The sequence below is a fragment of the Haliotis cracherodii genome, unplaced genomic scaffold (genome assembly GCF_022045235.1).
Source record: "Haliotis cracherodii isolate W230 unplaced genomic scaffold, xgHalCrac1.p SCAF_1, whole genome shotgun sequence".
Lineage (NCBI taxonomy): Eukaryota > Metazoa > Mollusca > Gastropoda > Lepetellida > Haliotidae > Haliotis > Haliotis cracherodii.
In genome coordinates, this window is record NW_027266264.1 from 71,961,106 (window position 1) to 71,979,367 (window position 18,262).

General features: G+C 41.7%; 2 protein-coding genes across 2 annotated transcripts; one reads left to right on the forward strand and one right to left on the reverse strand.

The window, feature by feature from the left end:
* Positions 1 to 593: 593 nt before the first annotated feature.
* LOC139468251 (lim and transglutaminase domain protein ltd-1-like) lies at positions 594 to 14,368 on the reverse strand. Its single transcript, XM_071250099.1, has 9 exons — positions 14,318 to 14,368; positions 10,901 to 11,014; positions 8,800 to 9,026; positions 5,779 to 6,880; positions 4,994 to 5,147; positions 4,174 to 4,338; positions 3,040 to 3,323; positions 2,737 to 2,922; positions 594 to 623 (listed from the first exon to the last, which is right to left on the reverse strand). Exons 1-9 carry the CDS (start codon positions 14,366 to 14,368, stop codon positions 594 to 596), a joined length of 2,313 nt encoding a protein of 770 aa, XP_071106200.1.
* A 2,730-nt stretch (positions 14,369 to 17,098) lies between these two features.
* Positions 17,099 to 17,741, forward strand: LOC139457388 (histone-lysine N-methyltransferase SETMAR-like). The gene is made up of 2 exons (XM_071238795.1): positions 17,099 to 17,350; positions 17,487 to 17,741. Exons 1-2 carry the CDS (start codon positions 17,099 to 17,101, stop codon positions 17,739 to 17,741), a joined length of 507 nt encoding a protein of 168 aa, XP_071094896.1.
* Positions 17,742 to 18,262: the final 521 nt, after the last annotated feature.

The window sequence follows — 18,262 nt, forward strand, 5'->3', positions numbered from 1 at the left end:
TCAACGTTCGTGATCGAAAATCTGATATATGTATATATGTATACATGTATGTCCGTATAAAGCTGTGATAGTAGTCCTGTGAGTGTATCTCCACCACGTGGGATGTCAGTTTGACTAGTAAAGTCTCCTACTTTGTGATGCTAGTTTGATGACGTTGTGTCATTTTATACCTGTGTCTATATCAATACAACGTTGTAATGTTGTTGTGTGCGTATATGTACCTACACCAACGTTGTATTAAATCGCTGTGACTTGGCTTATTGCGGGTCTCGATGACGTAGATCGTTGCTCACAATGTCGATCACTGGATTGTCTGATCCAGGTTTAATTGTTTATAGGCCGACGTCTTATAGCTGGATTGTTGCTGAGATAAACAACACACAGACACACGCGCACAAGCAGACACACGCACGCACAAGTATACACGCACACACACAAACACAAACACACATTTGCTCTCTCTCTCTTTCTTATTCTCTCTCTGTGTCTCTCTCTGTCGTACACACAATGCAAAATAACAGCGTTGTCAAGGATAATGTTTTATTTATCTATTTTACATTTTGTACATTTGTTGTCGCAGTTGAGTTTCTTCTTCAACCGACTTCCATCACGACCCCCAGCGCCTGCAACAGACACTGTAAATGTCAGAAAAAATAGACAAAACAACAAACACCAACCAATAGGAAAAGCAAAACAATGATCGACCAAAGAAAGAAACAAACAAATTATATGATTACAAATAAACATTATAAAAATAGATTAATTTCTAAAATCATACGGCGAAAAGTAGTGAATAAATTATTTTTACTGCAAACAGTCAAGAACATTGAATAATAATTAGATAAAGATCGACCAAACACAAACAAAATATTGCAATATTTAATCATTATTGACACAAGTGAATTAACACATATGAAATAAATTAGCATAAGTTTGTAAATCCTCAAACCCAGTAAGATATTCGTATGGTGACTTTGTATCGTTATTTCATACATATATTCATATAATTTTCACCGCTATTGTGCTTTTTACGGCCAATGATATATGTTTCGGCGCATAATCGAGGCTGGTGTTGACGTATTTGTATTTAGATCTCGATGTTATATTCTTTTGTTGAATATAAAAATGGAGAATACTCAGAACTACATCATCACTCTGTCAGTTTTATTACACGACGACTCTGGCTCTTCAGAAATGAAACGTTTTAATATTAAAACTATGAGTCAAGTTAAATTAAGGAGATAACATCCGCGTCATGGAATTTGAGGTCGCCAAACTGTATTGGATACCTCTTTTTTAAATTTGGAACGGAACGCTTTAATAAACTGCAAGCTATCTGCTGTCTATTTCTAACGTGTTTCCTGCACAATATGTATGGCCACACATACCTTGAATATTGTAGTTACTGCAAATCTGCATTTTATTACCTATACTTGAACATATAATTATTTAATATTGCCCTCCGTCAATGAGTGAGAACGATAACTTAATACTGTTCTCCGCGGTGATGCGGTCGTCAGAACGGCTATTTCCATCAGAGATGTTTATTGTGATTTGATACCACTGATTGACCAGAATCAATCATTGCCCAAATTCATGGTACAATGCAAATTGTTTACTAATATGGATCTTTCATAACTCGCTCAGGTGAGTGTTTTGAAAATAGTATAATACTTTTCTACCATTTACCAGCTGATGGCGTCTAAAACGAACATTAACTTTCATACAAAAACGTTTAATATTTATAAACTATTTTCAATGCTTTTTATAAACTGTATAGAAAAGATGTTTGTGGGGTTCTCCTTAATACTTTAATTTTTGAACAAGTATATTTATAATGCGCCAAATACAACTCACCAAGTGAATGCTAATTGCGCTACATTAGTATTACCCACGTCAGTGTGGGTAGTCGGTGGGCACTCGGGTTTCATTATCAGCTCCCCGGGGAGTATACAACCTTCCTGACCCTTCCTCATACAATCAGCCTTGATGGGAGATCCAAAATTCAATCAGTTGATGATGTTTGATTTTTACTCACTGTTTTATGTCTCTGTGTAATTAAAGTGAATACACCCAGGAAATATGATTAGTGAAACCCTCACTCACTTTAACAGTTACACCAATGTTCATTCACCAATTTATAGTTATAGAAAACAACATATGACACGAAGGACACACCACTTAGGCCAGGTAATTTGTTCGTCAGATGTTAGATTTCAGGGTTTTGTTGGCGTTCAAATGATACATTCCTCATGACAATGTAATTTATATTCATTATCCTCCCTGATCTTAATATATTTTATTGAATATAAACAAGCATTACCACATATGTCATATTTGTAGAATTTTCAAGGAAGGCCAGTCGTAAGTGAGTGAGTTGGGTTTAACGCCGCTATTAACAATATTCCAGTTATATCACGGCGTATCAGTTTAATGCGGGCAGAAAGCAGGTCTTATACGTTTTCAGACTAAAGAATGAAATCATTGTACATCTTATTTGTTGACAACAGCATATTCGATTCATAAATTACCCTTTGTAAAAGTATTTCACTGTTTAACTGTACGCATATTATATGTGTATGTCTTTGTATCAAGATATATTGTTTGTTTTCACTCATTATCAGCACATATTTATTATTGTTTATATTGTTACAACATGTAAGGTAAGGAGAAGATCCACTAAGTATTAGTACCTTGTACCCAAACTATTTTCTAAGCGCAAAACTCTACACTAACCCATAGATAAAAAGCCGCAACGGCTGATCCCGTGGCCTTGACCTCTTCGATCCTGAACTTAGAAAGCGTGTCCTTGACCTCATCGCTGACTTTATTACTGAGAGCGTCTAAGCTGAAGCGGCTTATCCGGTTGATAAGACTATCGTGCCCCTTTATCCGAAGCAGGTGCTGAACATCAGACCACGTCTACAGAAGAAAAAAAAATAGAAAGTTTGGTAATAGCCGATGGCAAGTTCCTGCGATAGCCTTGTCCAGCCCGTTGGGAACGAAACACAGGACACTATACTGCTTTAGGCGACTTACCTGCAATGGCCTATCTTCTCCCAGTAGAAGGTACGTTGACCTTAAGACCACAAAACAGATGTTATTAGGACGCTGACAGTCAGCCACATCGGTCACAGTCTGTGATGTTAGCGTTTGCATGACCATGTTATATTGCTTCACACGCAACTGTCGACTCAGAAAGTCTCGGGCCGATTGCACTACTGGGGAAGATTCCAAGTTCTCACTGATGACAGACTCGCTGGATTCAGCGATCGCCTTCATCAAGCTGTCCAGATCGTTGGCAGACCTTCTTTTCTTGATTTCTGTGAAATAACGACATCTGAAGGTACAGGACATCAATAAAGGAGATTATTAGAATAAAGGAGAGGATGTTATATGCAAAAGTGTGTGTTACTATGAAGATGTATGTCAAGACTTTTGTCATTGGATTGTGTTATCGATATTGCAGACGATGAACTTCAAAGGAATTTGTTAGGTCAGATATCTTCAGATTTTTCTTATCGCCGATCCCTTACGATAATTTACACCATGCATACTGCCTACGTTTTTTCACAACCATCAAATAGTACTTTAAAGAAAGAAAGGTTCATTTTCTGACAAAATACCAACAAGTAAAAACTGTCAGCATTGGGCTAAATGTACTAGAGTGGCTAAAGTACTTGTATCTTAATTGAGAAATGAGAGTAGCACTTCGCTAGACTGCAAACGACTGAAAATTTGAAATACTGAAATTGAACATGTGAAGGAAAATTCAAATTTTGTTTGACACTTTGGAAACAAATTAAAGACTATTAATTTCAATAGGACCTCTCCTACCTTGCTAAGAATAAAGAGGCCGAAATAGATCAGGTATCCATATGCGATGACCAAGTTTACAACGGCGTGTGGTCCCATCTTATAAGGGACGGTGGGGTAGCCTAGTGGGTAATGCGTTCGCTCTTCACGCAGGAGACCCGGGTTCGAATCCCCACATGGGTACAATGTGTGAAGTCCATTTTAGCTGGTGCCCCCCGCCGTGATATTGCTGGAATATTGCTAAAAGCGGCGTAAAATCATACTCACTCACTCACTTACACACTCACAATTGAATTAATTATCATATCATCCTATTTGAGATTGTTGTGTTCAGAACACTCAACAGTGGGTACATACCTTCCTCGTACAACAAAGCAAGTGCGGCCATTTCTGGCTTCAGGCTGGTATTCAGATGACCATTACAATGGAGTCCATGCAGAGCCATTTCCAGCTGCTTCCTGTTTCTGTTGTTCATGGCGCTGGAGAGGTGATTCCGTGTGTAACCTTCCTGTGATGCCCACACTGACGAAACAACCAACAACAGATGATCAGTTGGAAATTGTAATGCCATAATATATGGCATGTGACCAAAGAATGATTATTAAATGTTAGTATGTACATACGTTTCTGCAAATTGAATAGGCACGGACATGTATTTTAGACATAATCAGTTTGTTTCACACATCAACATTTATTTGCTCAATGTATTCCATGATGACAATCGACCGCCTCCGTGGACTCACTAGCGAGTAACAGTCATTCTAAATATTTGGAGCATTGAATATAGTATCCCAATTCTGATTTTAATCTTTTTCGAGAGTATATATACCACTGTGATGTATTTGAAACGGGTTTTGGGTCATAAGTTTTAGCCTAGTAACGTTTTGATAAATATGTTTATAATTCTTCTTTCAAATCCAATTTTCAAGTGGATACTTTCCTTCTTCCGGCAGTTTACATCACGTTAATAATCGAGTGTGAACCAGACGTGCCTGAAAGCATTAGCAACAACCAACGCCATCCGTGCACGATGACACCGAATCAGTGAAATCACAGAACCTGACCACCCAATCCCCTTTATTGCGACAAGCATCGGATACTGGAGGCCTTCATATATTCTTCCCCGGAATCCCCACAGGAAACATACAACAAGAACACATCACTATTTAACGCATACCTGGACTGTTGTTATTAAGGCAGATTGTCATATCCTCGGCTACGTTGATATTGGAGCATTCTGTGTCACGGTCGACTTTGTCGAAGGTTGTCGCAAGATGTTTTAGATGTTCCCGGTCCAGCAGATCCAGAACACATTTCCTGTCCTGCGTTGGCTGCACACAAGACAATATTGCAAATAGTAATATGATATTGATATTGGTAATCTAGATCAACACATGACATACATGGAGCCAACAGCACCCAGAAAATGTTGGTAATCGATTGAAGTCAACTGTACAAATCCGCAGAACCAGCAGCGAATTAGTCTCATTTGAAAAAGATTAATTTAAATTAAATAATCCCCTTAACATATAAGTGCACGTTAAAGCCATCAATGTACCGTAACTGTAAATAATCAAGTCTTAGCGATACAAACTAGTGGTTGACAGCATTGGCAGCGATCAACGCCTTCGGGGCACACAACCAGATAGGTTCCACATAGTGATCACCGTATCCTGATTGTAGTCTGATGTTACGACAAGCACTAGTTTCAAGGGTCAATAACAATAGAATGGAGAAACTAAAGTATTCACTATTGCTTTGTCCGTTAGTGTTTACGATCTCGAAAGGATAGGCATATCAACGTCCTTTTCCCTCAGATATAGACATTATCATTACTGTTGTGCGAGAATGACATTATTTGTATTGTTTTTAAAGGTTTTTATTAACCTTTTTTTCAAAATATACACGTTTGTACTTGAGAATGTAGGTGTCACCAATACTCACGGAGACGAGGTTGCTTACCGTATGCTCTATCTCATACATGTCCGGATGGACTGTGAGGAGGAAGTTCAGGACGTTGACCAAGGTGTAGTTAGTGTGGGGCATCCTCACAAACACCTGTAGAGCGAACTCGTCATCATCTATTTCATCTTCAGGAACACTGACATGGAACACAACACGATTTTGGGCAATCACCTTCTTCACACATGCTCTCAAGTCACCTGCCGGTAAGGTATGATGGCGTAGGACCGCTTCAACTTCCATCGGATGGGTATGGTGGAAGTCAAATATATCAGTCCTCGTGGCACGTATTGGCACAACGCCCTCAGGATGTGATACACATCGAAGTCCCAGACCAACAGAACGTTGTCCAGGACCAAAGCCAAGAGAGGAACGAATTGGGAATGGATTATTTGTCATGTTTCTTTCAAAACAGTCCAGTCGAAACTCTGCTAGTGGATGCAGCATGTGCGTAAGTCCTCCATAGATGACAAGTTTGTACACGCCCAGGACAGGGAGGCGGACGTATATGTTGATGTGATCATCTTTTGCTTCTTTACAGACATACATTTCAAGTTTCGAGTTGTTGAGGATTCTTCCGCTCAGGTTCTGCTTCACAAACAGAATATAGCTGACGTTTGCATATGTTCCGCATTTGTGATTAAACTTGATATGACACATCCCCGATTTAGAAGTCAGTGAAGATTTGTGTTCACTTGAAAGCGTCAACCCTGATGTAAAATAAGCACTGTGGAAATAAGGTGCTTCATAGAAGTCGTCCAGTGTCCAAGTCTTCTCGACAAGCTGCCATTCGGATTTTTCCGGCCAACAGAAATACATGAAATCGTCTGGATCTGGGAGGAAGAAAAATTCATCAACAACGTTGTGATCATTATTGTTCACGGAGTCGTGGCTGTCTGGTTCTACCTCAGTCCTCTGTGTGTTGGCCTGGTTCTTACCGTTGATGCCTGAGTAGGCCCTAAATGGGTGGACGATACACCACAATCCATCTACATAGACAGCCGTCCAGTTGGAAGACATGCACGCGGGGATGTCTTCCCCTGCCTCGTAATCCTCACTCTTGCACTTTCCTCGTATCATCACACAAGGGATGTCTGCCGCTCTGAAAGAAACATGAAGATAATTGGTTGATAAACACCAGTTCTCGCGATCTGTAACTCGGGAGTGCCATTATTCTGCCGAGGTGATTGCAAAATATACATTGATTAAAGATGTCGTTTGGTGATGGCGTACCATATGGATGTATGATAACCCACACTGGACAGTGACCTACCACATGGATGTACGATTATCTTACTATGGGCAGCGACTTACCATATAGATGTGTGATACCCTTAATCAGGACAGTGACCTACCATATGGATGTATGATTCCCTTACTCGGACAGTGTCCTACCACATGGATGTATGATTCTCTTACTCGGGACAGTGTCCTACCACATGGATGTATGATTCTCTTACTCGGGACAGTGTCCTACCACATGGATGTATGATTCTCTTACTCGGACAGTGTCCTACCACATGGATGTATGATTCTCTTACTCGGACAGTGACCTACCACATGGATGTATGATTCTCTTACTCGGGACAGTGTCCTACCACATGGATGTATGATTCTCATACTCGGACAGTGACCTACCACATGGATGTATGATTCTCTTACTCGGACAGTGTCCTACCACATGGATGTATGATTCTCTTACTCGGGACAGTGACCTACCACATGGATGTATGATTCCCTTACTCGGGACAGTGACCTACCACATGGATGTATGATTCCCTTACTCGGACAGTGTCCTACCACATGGATGTATGATTCCCTTACTCGGGACAGTGACCTACCATATGGATGTATAATTCCCTTACTCGGACAGTGTCCTACCACATGGATGTATGATTCCCTTACTCGGACAGTGTCCTACCACATGGATGTATGATTCCATTACTCGGGACAGTGACCTACCACATGGATGTATGATTCCTTTACTCGGACAGTGTCCTACCACATGGATGTATGATTCCCTTACTCGGGACAGTGACCTACCACATGGATGTATGATTCCCCTACTCGGACAGTGTCCTACCACATGGATGTATGATTCCCTTACTCGGACAGTGACCTACCACATGGATGTATGATTCTCTTACTCGGACAGTGACCTACCACATGGATGTATGGTTCTCTTACTCGGACAGTGACCTACCATATGGATGTATGATTCCCTTACTCGGACAGTAACCTACCACATGGATGTATGATTCTCTTACTCGGGACAGTGACCTACCACATGGATGTATGATTCCCTTACTCGGGACAGTGACCTACCACATGGATGTATGATTCTCTTACTCGGACAGTGACCTACCACATGGATGTATGATTCTCTTACTCGGACAGTGACCTACCACATGGATGTATGATTCCCTTACTCGGACAGTGACCTACCCTATAGATGTATGAATCCCCCCCTCCCCCTCTATTTTGGTACGGGACAGTGGCTTACCATACAGATCCATGATTTCCTATCATGTCTTTGTTTTAAGTCATCGGATACAGAGTGAGTAGAGATGATCCATGATAAAACTGATGCCATAGCTTCAATACTCATTGAAGGTGGACATTATGTATGCAACTCATTATCATTAGCTGTACCATTCAAGTAGCCATACCAGTCGATGTGCCCAATAATGACACCACAAGCCCCATTACCAGAATTAACAGGCGCATGAGGTATTGATGAATTTTCGTCATTACTGATTGTCCTGAATCCAAAATAGACTCAAAACATTAGACGATGCAATCAAATCTTAACTGTTATACAACTACAGAAACATACAGAATTAAGATGAGCCACTTTTACGTTAAACGGTACTCGTGTATACAGAAATACGCTGTTAATCCGGACAGTGTCGTTCGGGTCAACACACACGGGTTACCAACCGCAATGGGCCGGAATGCCAGGTTTTCGGGGTGCGGCCCAACGGGTTTAACTGTATACGAAAAACTCACTAAAGCACAAACCTGCATAACAACGTGAAGAACTCAGTATAGGTGCCAAGGTTTTTCTTCATGAGCTTCATGTATCCCCTGGGCGTCATCGGGTCGACGACACCAGGGTAGTAGCTGTGGTAGATCTGCTGGCTGCCCAACCAAGTAAAGATGGCGCGCACCTTATCCAAGTCTGAGACAAGACCGCGTGTCAGGGAGGTCTGTAGCTGGCCATAGGTTGTCTCATCACTCACAATTATCTGCGGAATGAATGGCATATATATATATATACTACATTTGATAGGCATATTCAGTACTGAGTAGTGAGGGAGTGTGCGACCAAAATGCGTGTGATTAGCTGTCTGTTGGTTTGTTGTTTAACGCAGCACTCAGCAATATTCCAGCTGTATGACGGCGGTCTGTTAATAATTGAATCTGGACCAGACAATCCAGTGATTGACATCATGAACATCGATCCACACAAATGGGATACGATGACATGCATCAACCAAGTCAGCGTGCCTGACCACCCACCCCGCTAGTCGCCTCTTACGCCAAGCATAGTCTCCTGTGGCATGGGATGCTACCGCGGATCTTCACAGGTAGTGACTGGCTGTATGGAGATGGTGTCATCCAAAGAGTAATCCACGCTGACATGGAAGTGGAGCATGTTCAGGTCCTGGTGAAGTAAGTACACACTTTAAGTACACCAGATGCTGTCCTCTAGTTACGTAACAGTATAAAATAGCCAAGTACCCCGCTCAAAAAGTATATATTGATGCATATTCTTATGCATGATCACATCGACTTCTGCCCTCTCCGTCAATCTGTTAGATTATTCGTCTCTCTTTTGCCTCTGGTGGGGGAGTCTAGTGGTTAAAGGTTCGCTCGGCACGCTGAAGGCCCGCGTTCGATTCGCCACATGGGTACAATGTGTGACGCCCATGTCTGGTGTCCCCCTGCAGATTTATTGCTGAAATGGCGACAAACCCAACTCATAAACTCTTTTGTATGCAATCTGCCATACTAATCTAACAGGATGATGTTGACGATCGTACGTTGGTTTCCAGTGGAACATGATTTCTCACACAGGATTTTCGTGTATACTCGTTGTGGGTCTGGGTAGGTTTGTTTGTTTGATGTTTAACGCCACACTCAGCAATATTCCAGCTATTTGACAGCGGTCTGTAAGTAATCAAGTCTGGACTAAAAAATCCAGTGATTGACATAATGAGCATCGATCCACGCAATTGGGATACGATGACATGCATCAACCAGTCACCGAGCCTGATCAACCGATCCCGTTAGTCGCCTCTTACGCCAAGCATTGTCGCCCTTTACGGCAAGCATGGGTTGCTGAAGACCATTCTACCCCGGATGTGATTATGATTGAAACTGGGACAGTGGTCGATAGTGTGATGATAAACTTCAAGCCATCAATCAGGGGACAACAGAGAGTAGGTCCTTCGCAGTGGCCATCCGTTAAGCTCTTACTTCTCACTCATTAGTCATTTTGACCCCGTGGTACCTATTCTCCGTGTTACTGCTAGGAACATGTCATGGGCTTTCACTCTACCCATCATAACCTTGCTGCTTCTCCTGACTGGAGAAACGGTAATGGCGTCTCCACGATCTTATAAGTATTTGATTCCATAACAGTTCTGGCACGTGGTCTTGTGCACAGCGCACAGATCACTAATCAGGTGAAGTTAAGCAATGTATCGGAGAGTAGATGGATGGGTGACCACGTTCAGCAGCTTGACACTTGAGAGTGTTTCTTGGGCTTCGTTCCTGCCACACACTGACGCACATGTTGTGTCTCCTTTGGCAAGTGACTTTGTTCGAAATGTGTCTCTGTTCACCCAGCAGTGAGTGGGTACCCGGTAGGATGAGGTGGTAATGTGGCTGTTAACCTTCTAGCGCCTCACAGGCAGCTTGGGTTGTATACTCCCCAGGGAGCTGAGAATGAAAATCGAGAGCTCACTGATCCATTGACTGGGGTAATAATGTAAGCGTCATGAGCACACGAGCTGGTATGGAGTTTGGCGCCATACAAATGGACTCATTATTATTATTCTACTTGTGCAGATATATTGTTTTATAATGCTCCCATTCATGATACACATGTACTTACTGCTTTTGACCTGGCATCAATGGTCAAGAAACTTTCGAACTTGACCAAATCGCACTTCTTCAATCTAGACGGCTTTGGAGGTGGATAACCTTTCAGAGTCCGGGGAACCAATATCTGCACACAAAACATTTCAACAACTTCAACACAATCAAACACAAGCAACGAGAATTCATCGAAAATAACCAACTAGCTATGAGGAATAACGGATTCCTGTTCTGTGTGAATTTAAGTGTGACAGATGATCCGTGCATTCGAATTTCGAGTAGGTTATTATATATATAACCCCTTGTAAAATGAAGAAAACTCATGAAATATCAACCCTACAATGAAACCGATTTTTCTGATGACATAATGATAATCCGTGACGTCATGAACATTGGATGTCTTCTTGTGTATTTTTCTCAACAAAGGATCAAAATGACGTCATATCAGTTTAAATGATCGCCCAGCACGTGTGCAAATATCGGAAAGTAGATAAAATACACACCTCAAAAAGAAAAGAAAAAAAGAAACGCACGGGTAGTATGTAGTTCATTGAACCTGACTAAACAAAAATCCGGTATATAAATTGGATATATGTTATTGGAAAATGTTGGTGGCCTGATTTTGCGACAAACGGTGCGTCAAAACGCAGCCATTATCGATTTGCAATGTCTTAAACGGCATTGTTTTCAAACTTGTTAAAAAATGTCATGGAGGAAAACAGTAAAGCAAAATGCACGTGCATGTTATGGCATTCGTAACTCGTGGTAGTGGCTGTAAAAAGGCAAGCATAAGCCAATAATTTGTCATTCAATTGTCAACGTTTTTCAAGTTCGAAAATGCCGAGACTTAGCGCTGCCGATCGGAACATCGCCATAGGGCGTATCCAAAGAGGGGAATCGCAGTTTTCTGTTCCACGCCACACGTCCTCCAGAGCACCATTTGCCGCCTTTGGGACCGATACACACAGTTCAATTCCACTGCACTTCCACCTTCTTCCAATCATTGGCCGCCAGAAGGAGCTGTTTCAACAGAACAACGCTCCCCCGCCCACAGTCGTGTCACGGTAGACTACCTTCATAATGCCAACATCAAAGACTTGCCCTGGTCGTCGAGATCTCCAGATCTCAACCCAATCGAACACCTCTAGAATGAACTCGATCGATGTGTACGTCAACGTCAGAACACGCCGCAGACGCTCCCACAACTGGCCAACGCATTACAAGCAGAATGGCGCAGAATTCCGAAGGACAGAATTCGTACATTTATCCAGTCAGCGCCGAGGAGATGCAGAGCCGTGATTGCTGCGGGGGCAATCACACGAGATACTGAGCATAGCGCAACCTTGTGGCCTTATGTGACGTGACAATGAACAGTTTTCAATGACCATGTGACGATCGAGCTCCAGAATTTCATATTTGTATCTATGATATTAAATAAGATATATCGACTTTATTAGGTAAAATAAATTTACTAAAAATCTGCCTTTGCGTTTCTTGTTTTGAAGAGTGTAATACATCTTGAACTACAAGAACAGGCGAAAACAACTCTGTGACACTGACTCGGTGATGCCCAGATCCGAATTCAAGCTCACAGTGAGACGTCAGATACATATAATGTACAATATCGAAGCAAGTCATAATCCCCCGGTGCTGCTAACATTTACATAGATGTGGTTTTATCTGATGTTGACAGTATCCAGAACGAACACCTAATTAACAGTTCAATTATCATATAAGTAGAGCCTTGTGCGTGATCCTTGATAGGGTGTTAAAACCAGTCGCTACCATTCACACTACGGATTGACAGGTTTTTCTACGCCGATGCGCGACGACAATGTGGACTTCTATCTGTTTCCGCATGCGATGTAGCGCTGTGGGGTCTCATTTTTCAAAGGCAAAGCTGAATCACGCCGTCAGTTGTGACCTATTTTATTGATGTAAGCCGTTTGTCTATATAAGGCCATGTTGGATTTATATGTTATACAACAAAAAATCAGTGTTATTGATTGTACAGTTCAAAATTTGTTTCACCTTTTACAATTGTGTTTGGAGAATTTAATTTAACGTTGAGGTTAATCATTTTGTTCTTATCTTAGATAAACTTATTTGTGCTCATTTTATTATTATCCAGCGATTTCTTATGATTATGATTTTGTCGCTTTTATTTTAATGATGGGCAAGGTTGCCGCACGCAGCAATATTCCAGCTATATGACGGCGGTCTGTACATAATATAGTCTAGACCAGTCAATCCAGTGATTGGCATCAGGAACATCGATCCATGCAATTGGGATACGATGACATGCATCAACCAAGTCAGTGAGGCTGAACCCCCGATCCCGTTAGTCGCCTCTTACGACAATCATAGTCGCCTTTTACGACAAGCATGGGTTGCTTTAGACCTATTCTACCCCGGATCTTCACGAGTCTATCTCAATACGTTTACTAAGTATTTGCCTGATGAATTGGCAAGAAGTAGCCCTGAAAAGACGTTACACAAAATAACAGAAGTTGTTATGTGTACAAGTTAACTGATTTGTTTTGTGTTAAAAGCGATGATTTATTTGTCATAAGTAAGCGAGGTTCGGGGGGAATTTGAGGGCAAAATAACCAGTGGTTGTAGAAATAGCAGACTGAAAAGGCAATTGAGTGGTGAAAATGTGTGACTTTACTGGTTATGTTGATCATGCTACGAATACGAAAATCTCTAACCTGTGCCGACCCGTGAAGATCCGAGGTAAATAAAGGTCTTCAAGAACCCATTCTTGCCGTTAAAGGCGACTATGCTTGTCGTAAAAGGCGACTAATGGAATCGGGTGGTCAGGCTTGCTGACCTGGTTGATGCATGTCATCGTATCCCAATTGCGTGGATCGATGCTCATGGTGTCAATCACTGAATTGTCTGGTCCAGACTCGATTATTTACAGACCGCCGGAATAGCTGGAATATTGCTGAGTGCGGCGTTAAACAACAAACCAACTAACCAATCCATAAGAGAGAATGATAGGATGTTTGAATAATCACGTGTTCAATAACAGAATTGAAAGATGGATGATTAATAGTAAACAGTATAACGACAGCGGTACAAACAACACAAATCATAGAATGACCTTATTTCATATTCTGATGTTACAGTTAATGTAGCGTAATGTTTACCCCATCGAAGACCCTGGGTTGGTTTCCAACAAGAGTACAGTACACCATGCGAAGCCAATGCTTGGTTTCACCGTCGTTCTATTTACGTAACATTGCTAAAAGAGGCGTAAATAATCCCAGTACTAGTGAGAAAGGAGTTTTATATAAATCGTTTAGCAAGGCGAGGGGCAAGTAGAAGGGGCTCAATCAATATCCTTGTTTGACCTGTGGAGGTCCCACATATATCTACAATGGTACGCTTTTTAAACCATAACTAAAACAGTGTTCTGTTTACTCACCGGCGTTATTGAAGGGAAGTCTGGATCTGGTTTGCTTGCTCCGAAACCCATGTCGTTCAAGGTAGATTCAAATACACCCACTGACGAAAACAGTGACCCTGCGCTACTCTTCTGTCAATCAGCGTACATTAATTAATCCAATGCAGGAACGGGACTCAGGACAGCATGTCTCCTTGTCTGAGGCCAACGAAGGACTGCCTGCACACGCATCGATATTGGAACATATCCAAGTTGTTAATACTGTACAACACGCTAAGTCACTTGTATTTTCACCGATTGCTTGTAACGCTGACACTGTGAGTTTTCCTCTGTGTGAGATCGCTTGTACTTCCTTATAAAACAGTTCGAGCACTCAGCTTATTACAAAAAGCTGTCCCGTTATGGCAAAGAGTTATTTTTCAGGTAATGGGTTCCAGCGCATCGGGTTTTATACGTGGCCATTGACTCCAGGAATGGGATCAAAAGCAATGCCAGTAGCTTATCATTAATGATAATCTGATTTACTATCCTCTGCGCCACCGACTGATGCCTTATGGTGGTATTTACACATATATAACCAAATTGGTTGGAAATAATCCCGCTATTCTCAAAGTTCAATCTTGTTGCATAGCCCAAGTCTTTTGTGTAAGACCTGAAGTAGAATCTGAATATCATTTTTGTTTACATTGTCCATATTATGACAGTTTGAGACGTAATGTTGTACCTTATCATTTTTACACAAATGTAACTTTTGATAAATTTGTAACACTCTATACATCTAAAATCCCATGCATAATGAATGCTTTAGCTAAATATATATTTCGTTCTTTAAAATTGTCTAATTCTGATATCATGTATTGTATAATGGGCCGGTGGCCCCTTTACAGAAATAAAGCTCTCTCTCCCAAGCGAGATTGCAATATATTGTGCTTGATTTAATACCTTCGACACGAGTGGCTCAGCCGTAATTCGCTGTGCATAGTTGCATCCCTTGGGTACGCCAGAAACATGTGGTTGTGGGTTCAAGTCCCAGGGAGCCCCGATTATGTCTCTAGGTCTGTCAGCACCATACCCGTGCTCGTGGGGTTAATTAAAGTGGCAAACGTCTGGGACCTGTATCGCCTCGGGCTTTTATATATATATATATATATATATATATATACATACATATATATATGTGTGTGTGTGTGTGTGTGTGTGTGTGTGTGTGTGTGTGTGTGTGTGTGTGTGCCTTGTTTACCTCAGCATAAATCCAGATATAAGACGACGGCCTGTAAACAATTGAATCTGAATCAGACAATCCAGTGATCGATATGGTGGAGCAAAGATCAAATCATCGAGACACGCAGTCATCGCGACTGATCACCCCATCCATTTGGTCGCCTGTTACGACCAGCATACATGTAGGTTGCCGGGAACCTGTTCTGGCTCAGAATCGGAATACCTGGTGGAGGACATGATAACATTGTTTAATGATAATATATTATAACAATGAACGCCATATCCTGACAGCGATATAACACAACATCAGTGTAAGCACATATACGCCCACAACATTATACCGTTATTTTGATATGCATACAGGTATGAAATGATACATCAAACTAGCATCACAAAGTCGGAGACGCTACTCATCAAGCTAACACCCCAGGGGGTGAGACTACTATCACAGCGTTTTACGGACATACATGAATAAACATCGAGACGACATCACACCGTTGTAGGGACATACAGCAAAATACGTTTATAACGAACAAGCTTGTAACGAACTGACGGATAAAACGAACTTAACCGGCTATTTGCTGTATAGATGTTGTATATATGCTTATAACGAACTAAAATTAGGGGTCAACTGGAGTTCGTTATAACCGTAGTATACTGTGTTTACTTATCAGATTAACATAACAATGTTATGGAAAAAGATAGTTTTGAAAATAAGATCATTTTGTGACTTACAACGTTATTTAACGTTACATGATGAGATGTTTCTTCCCCGGTCTCTGTTATAGATGTATATCAGTAATTACAACTACCCGCAATGGAATGTGTTAATGATACATCTAGGAAGGGTATCCCATAAGTTTCCGGCCTCAACATGAACGGATATCCCAAACTCAACCAAACTGCACCTGTTGCTAGAACAGTATCTCTGCACGTGGATGACATGCAAAACATGAATCCGACGTGCTACAAGTTCCTATAAATTGCTATCAAACAGCATGGCCCCCTCACATTTGGAAAAAATGGAGAAGACCGAATGTAGAGTCGTTATTAAGTATCTATATTTAAAAATGTTAACACCAAAGCAAATTCATGATGACATGGTACAAACATTAGGTGACAATGCTCCTTCGTATAGTACGGTCAAACAGTGGTGTGCTGAATTTACAAGGGGCAGGCACAGCACTGAAGACGAACCACGGTCTGGTCACCTTTGTGAAGTGACTACCCAAGATGAGTGAGTGAGTGAGTTGGGTTTAACGCCGCTTTTAACATTAATCCAGTTATATCACGGCGTGGCAGCTTAATGTGGGAGGAATGCCCTAAGTGATGCAGGTCTTAGACGTTTACCACTTCGGTGAAACCCAGGAGCACGGGTATGGTGCTGACAAACCTAGAAACATAATCGGGGTGAACCCTACCCAAGATGAGGTTGCAGCTGTTCTTGATACAATAATGCAGGACAGACGAGTAACTGTTAGACTGTTAGCTATTGCACATGACATGAGTAAAACATCAGTGGAACGAATAATCCATGAACATTTACACATGAACAAGGTGTCTGCCCGTTGGGTGCCCAGAATGTTGACTGAAGAACAAAAACGTCAGAGGGTCATGATTAGTCAACAGCTTCTGGAACACTTTCGGAGAGATCCACGTGCTTTCACGGCTCATATTGTTACTCAGGATGAAACCTGGGTTCATCATTTTGACCCAGAGACAAAAAGTCAGAGCATGCAATGGAAGCATGTGACGTCACCAACACCCAAAAAGTTCAAAAGCATATCTTCCAGTGGCAAGGTCATGACCTCCATTTTCTGGGACTCCGCGGGCGTAATCATGATAGATTATCTACAGAAGGGTTCCACCATTAACGGTGAATATTATGCAGCTGAATTGCGCAGATTGCGTAATGAAACCAAAGCAAAGCGCAGAAGGTAAACTAAGCCGAGGTGTCTGGCTCCTCCAGGACAACGCACCAGTTCACACCGCCCAAGTAGCAGTGAGCGCTGCACATGAATGTGGCTTCAAGATCCTGCCTCACCCAGCCTATTCTCCAGATCTGGCCCCCTCTGACTTCTTCCTCTTCCCTCAACTCAAATCTGTACTCAGGGGCCGAAGATTTGGGACAAATGAGGAGGTCATCACTGCTGTAGAGGAGTTGTTAGGGTCACGTGACAAACAGTGGTTTTCTGACGGGTTAAATATGCTGGAGAAACGGTGAAACAAGTGCATTGAGGTCAAGGGAGATTATGTTGAAAAATAAGTAAAACAGTTTTTATATAAATCGCAAATTACTTATGGAGCCCGGAAACTTATGGGACACCCCTCGTATATGTCACTGAGACATCAAACAAACCAAATTTATTACATCTTCCATTTGACATTATTACTCATGGGATATAATCTAAATGTGAATGATCATGTGGAAATATCTCTTTAGTCTCCATGTTCTATACACCAGGCTGTGTCTCATGGCTCTTGTGACTGTTTGTCTCACGATGAGGCTCGTTGAGAAGCACTGATGTCATCCATCACGTGACTCTCGCGATCCACCCGTGCCACCTCACCCAATTAGGAATTGGACATCACCAGATGGACAATATCAGTTCAACATTCCAAATAATCAGTAAACTTATCGGACTATGTGACATCCCCGATTTGAATGTACGACATCACCATCTGGACAATATTACATCACCGTCTGAACTATATGACATAACCCTCTGTGATATATTACCCCAC

Excerpts from the sequence above, each read along its gene's own strand:
- LOC139468251 (XM_071250099.1), bottom strand. The coding sequence starts at position 14,368 with ATGGGTTTCGGAGCAAGCAAACCAGATCCAGACTTCCCTTCAATAACG. Across the intron at positions 6,881-8,799 it reads TTCTTCACGTTGTTATGCAG|AGCGGCAGACATCCCTTGTG; the intron begins GTTTGTGCTTTA and ends TGTTTCTTTCAG. Across the intron at positions 3,324-4,173 it reads TGCTTTGTTGTACGAGGAAG|AAATCAAGAAAAGAAGGTCT; the intron begins GTATGTACCCAC and ends GTTATTTCACAG.
- LOC139457388 (XM_071238795.1), top strand. The coding sequence starts at position 17,099 with ATGTTGACTGAAGAACAAAAACGTCAGAGGGTCATGATTAGTCAACAG. Across the intron at positions 17,351-17,486 it reads TTTTCTGGGACTCCGCGGGC|GACAACGCACCAGTTCACAC; the intron begins GTAATCATGATA and ends TGGCTCCTCCAG.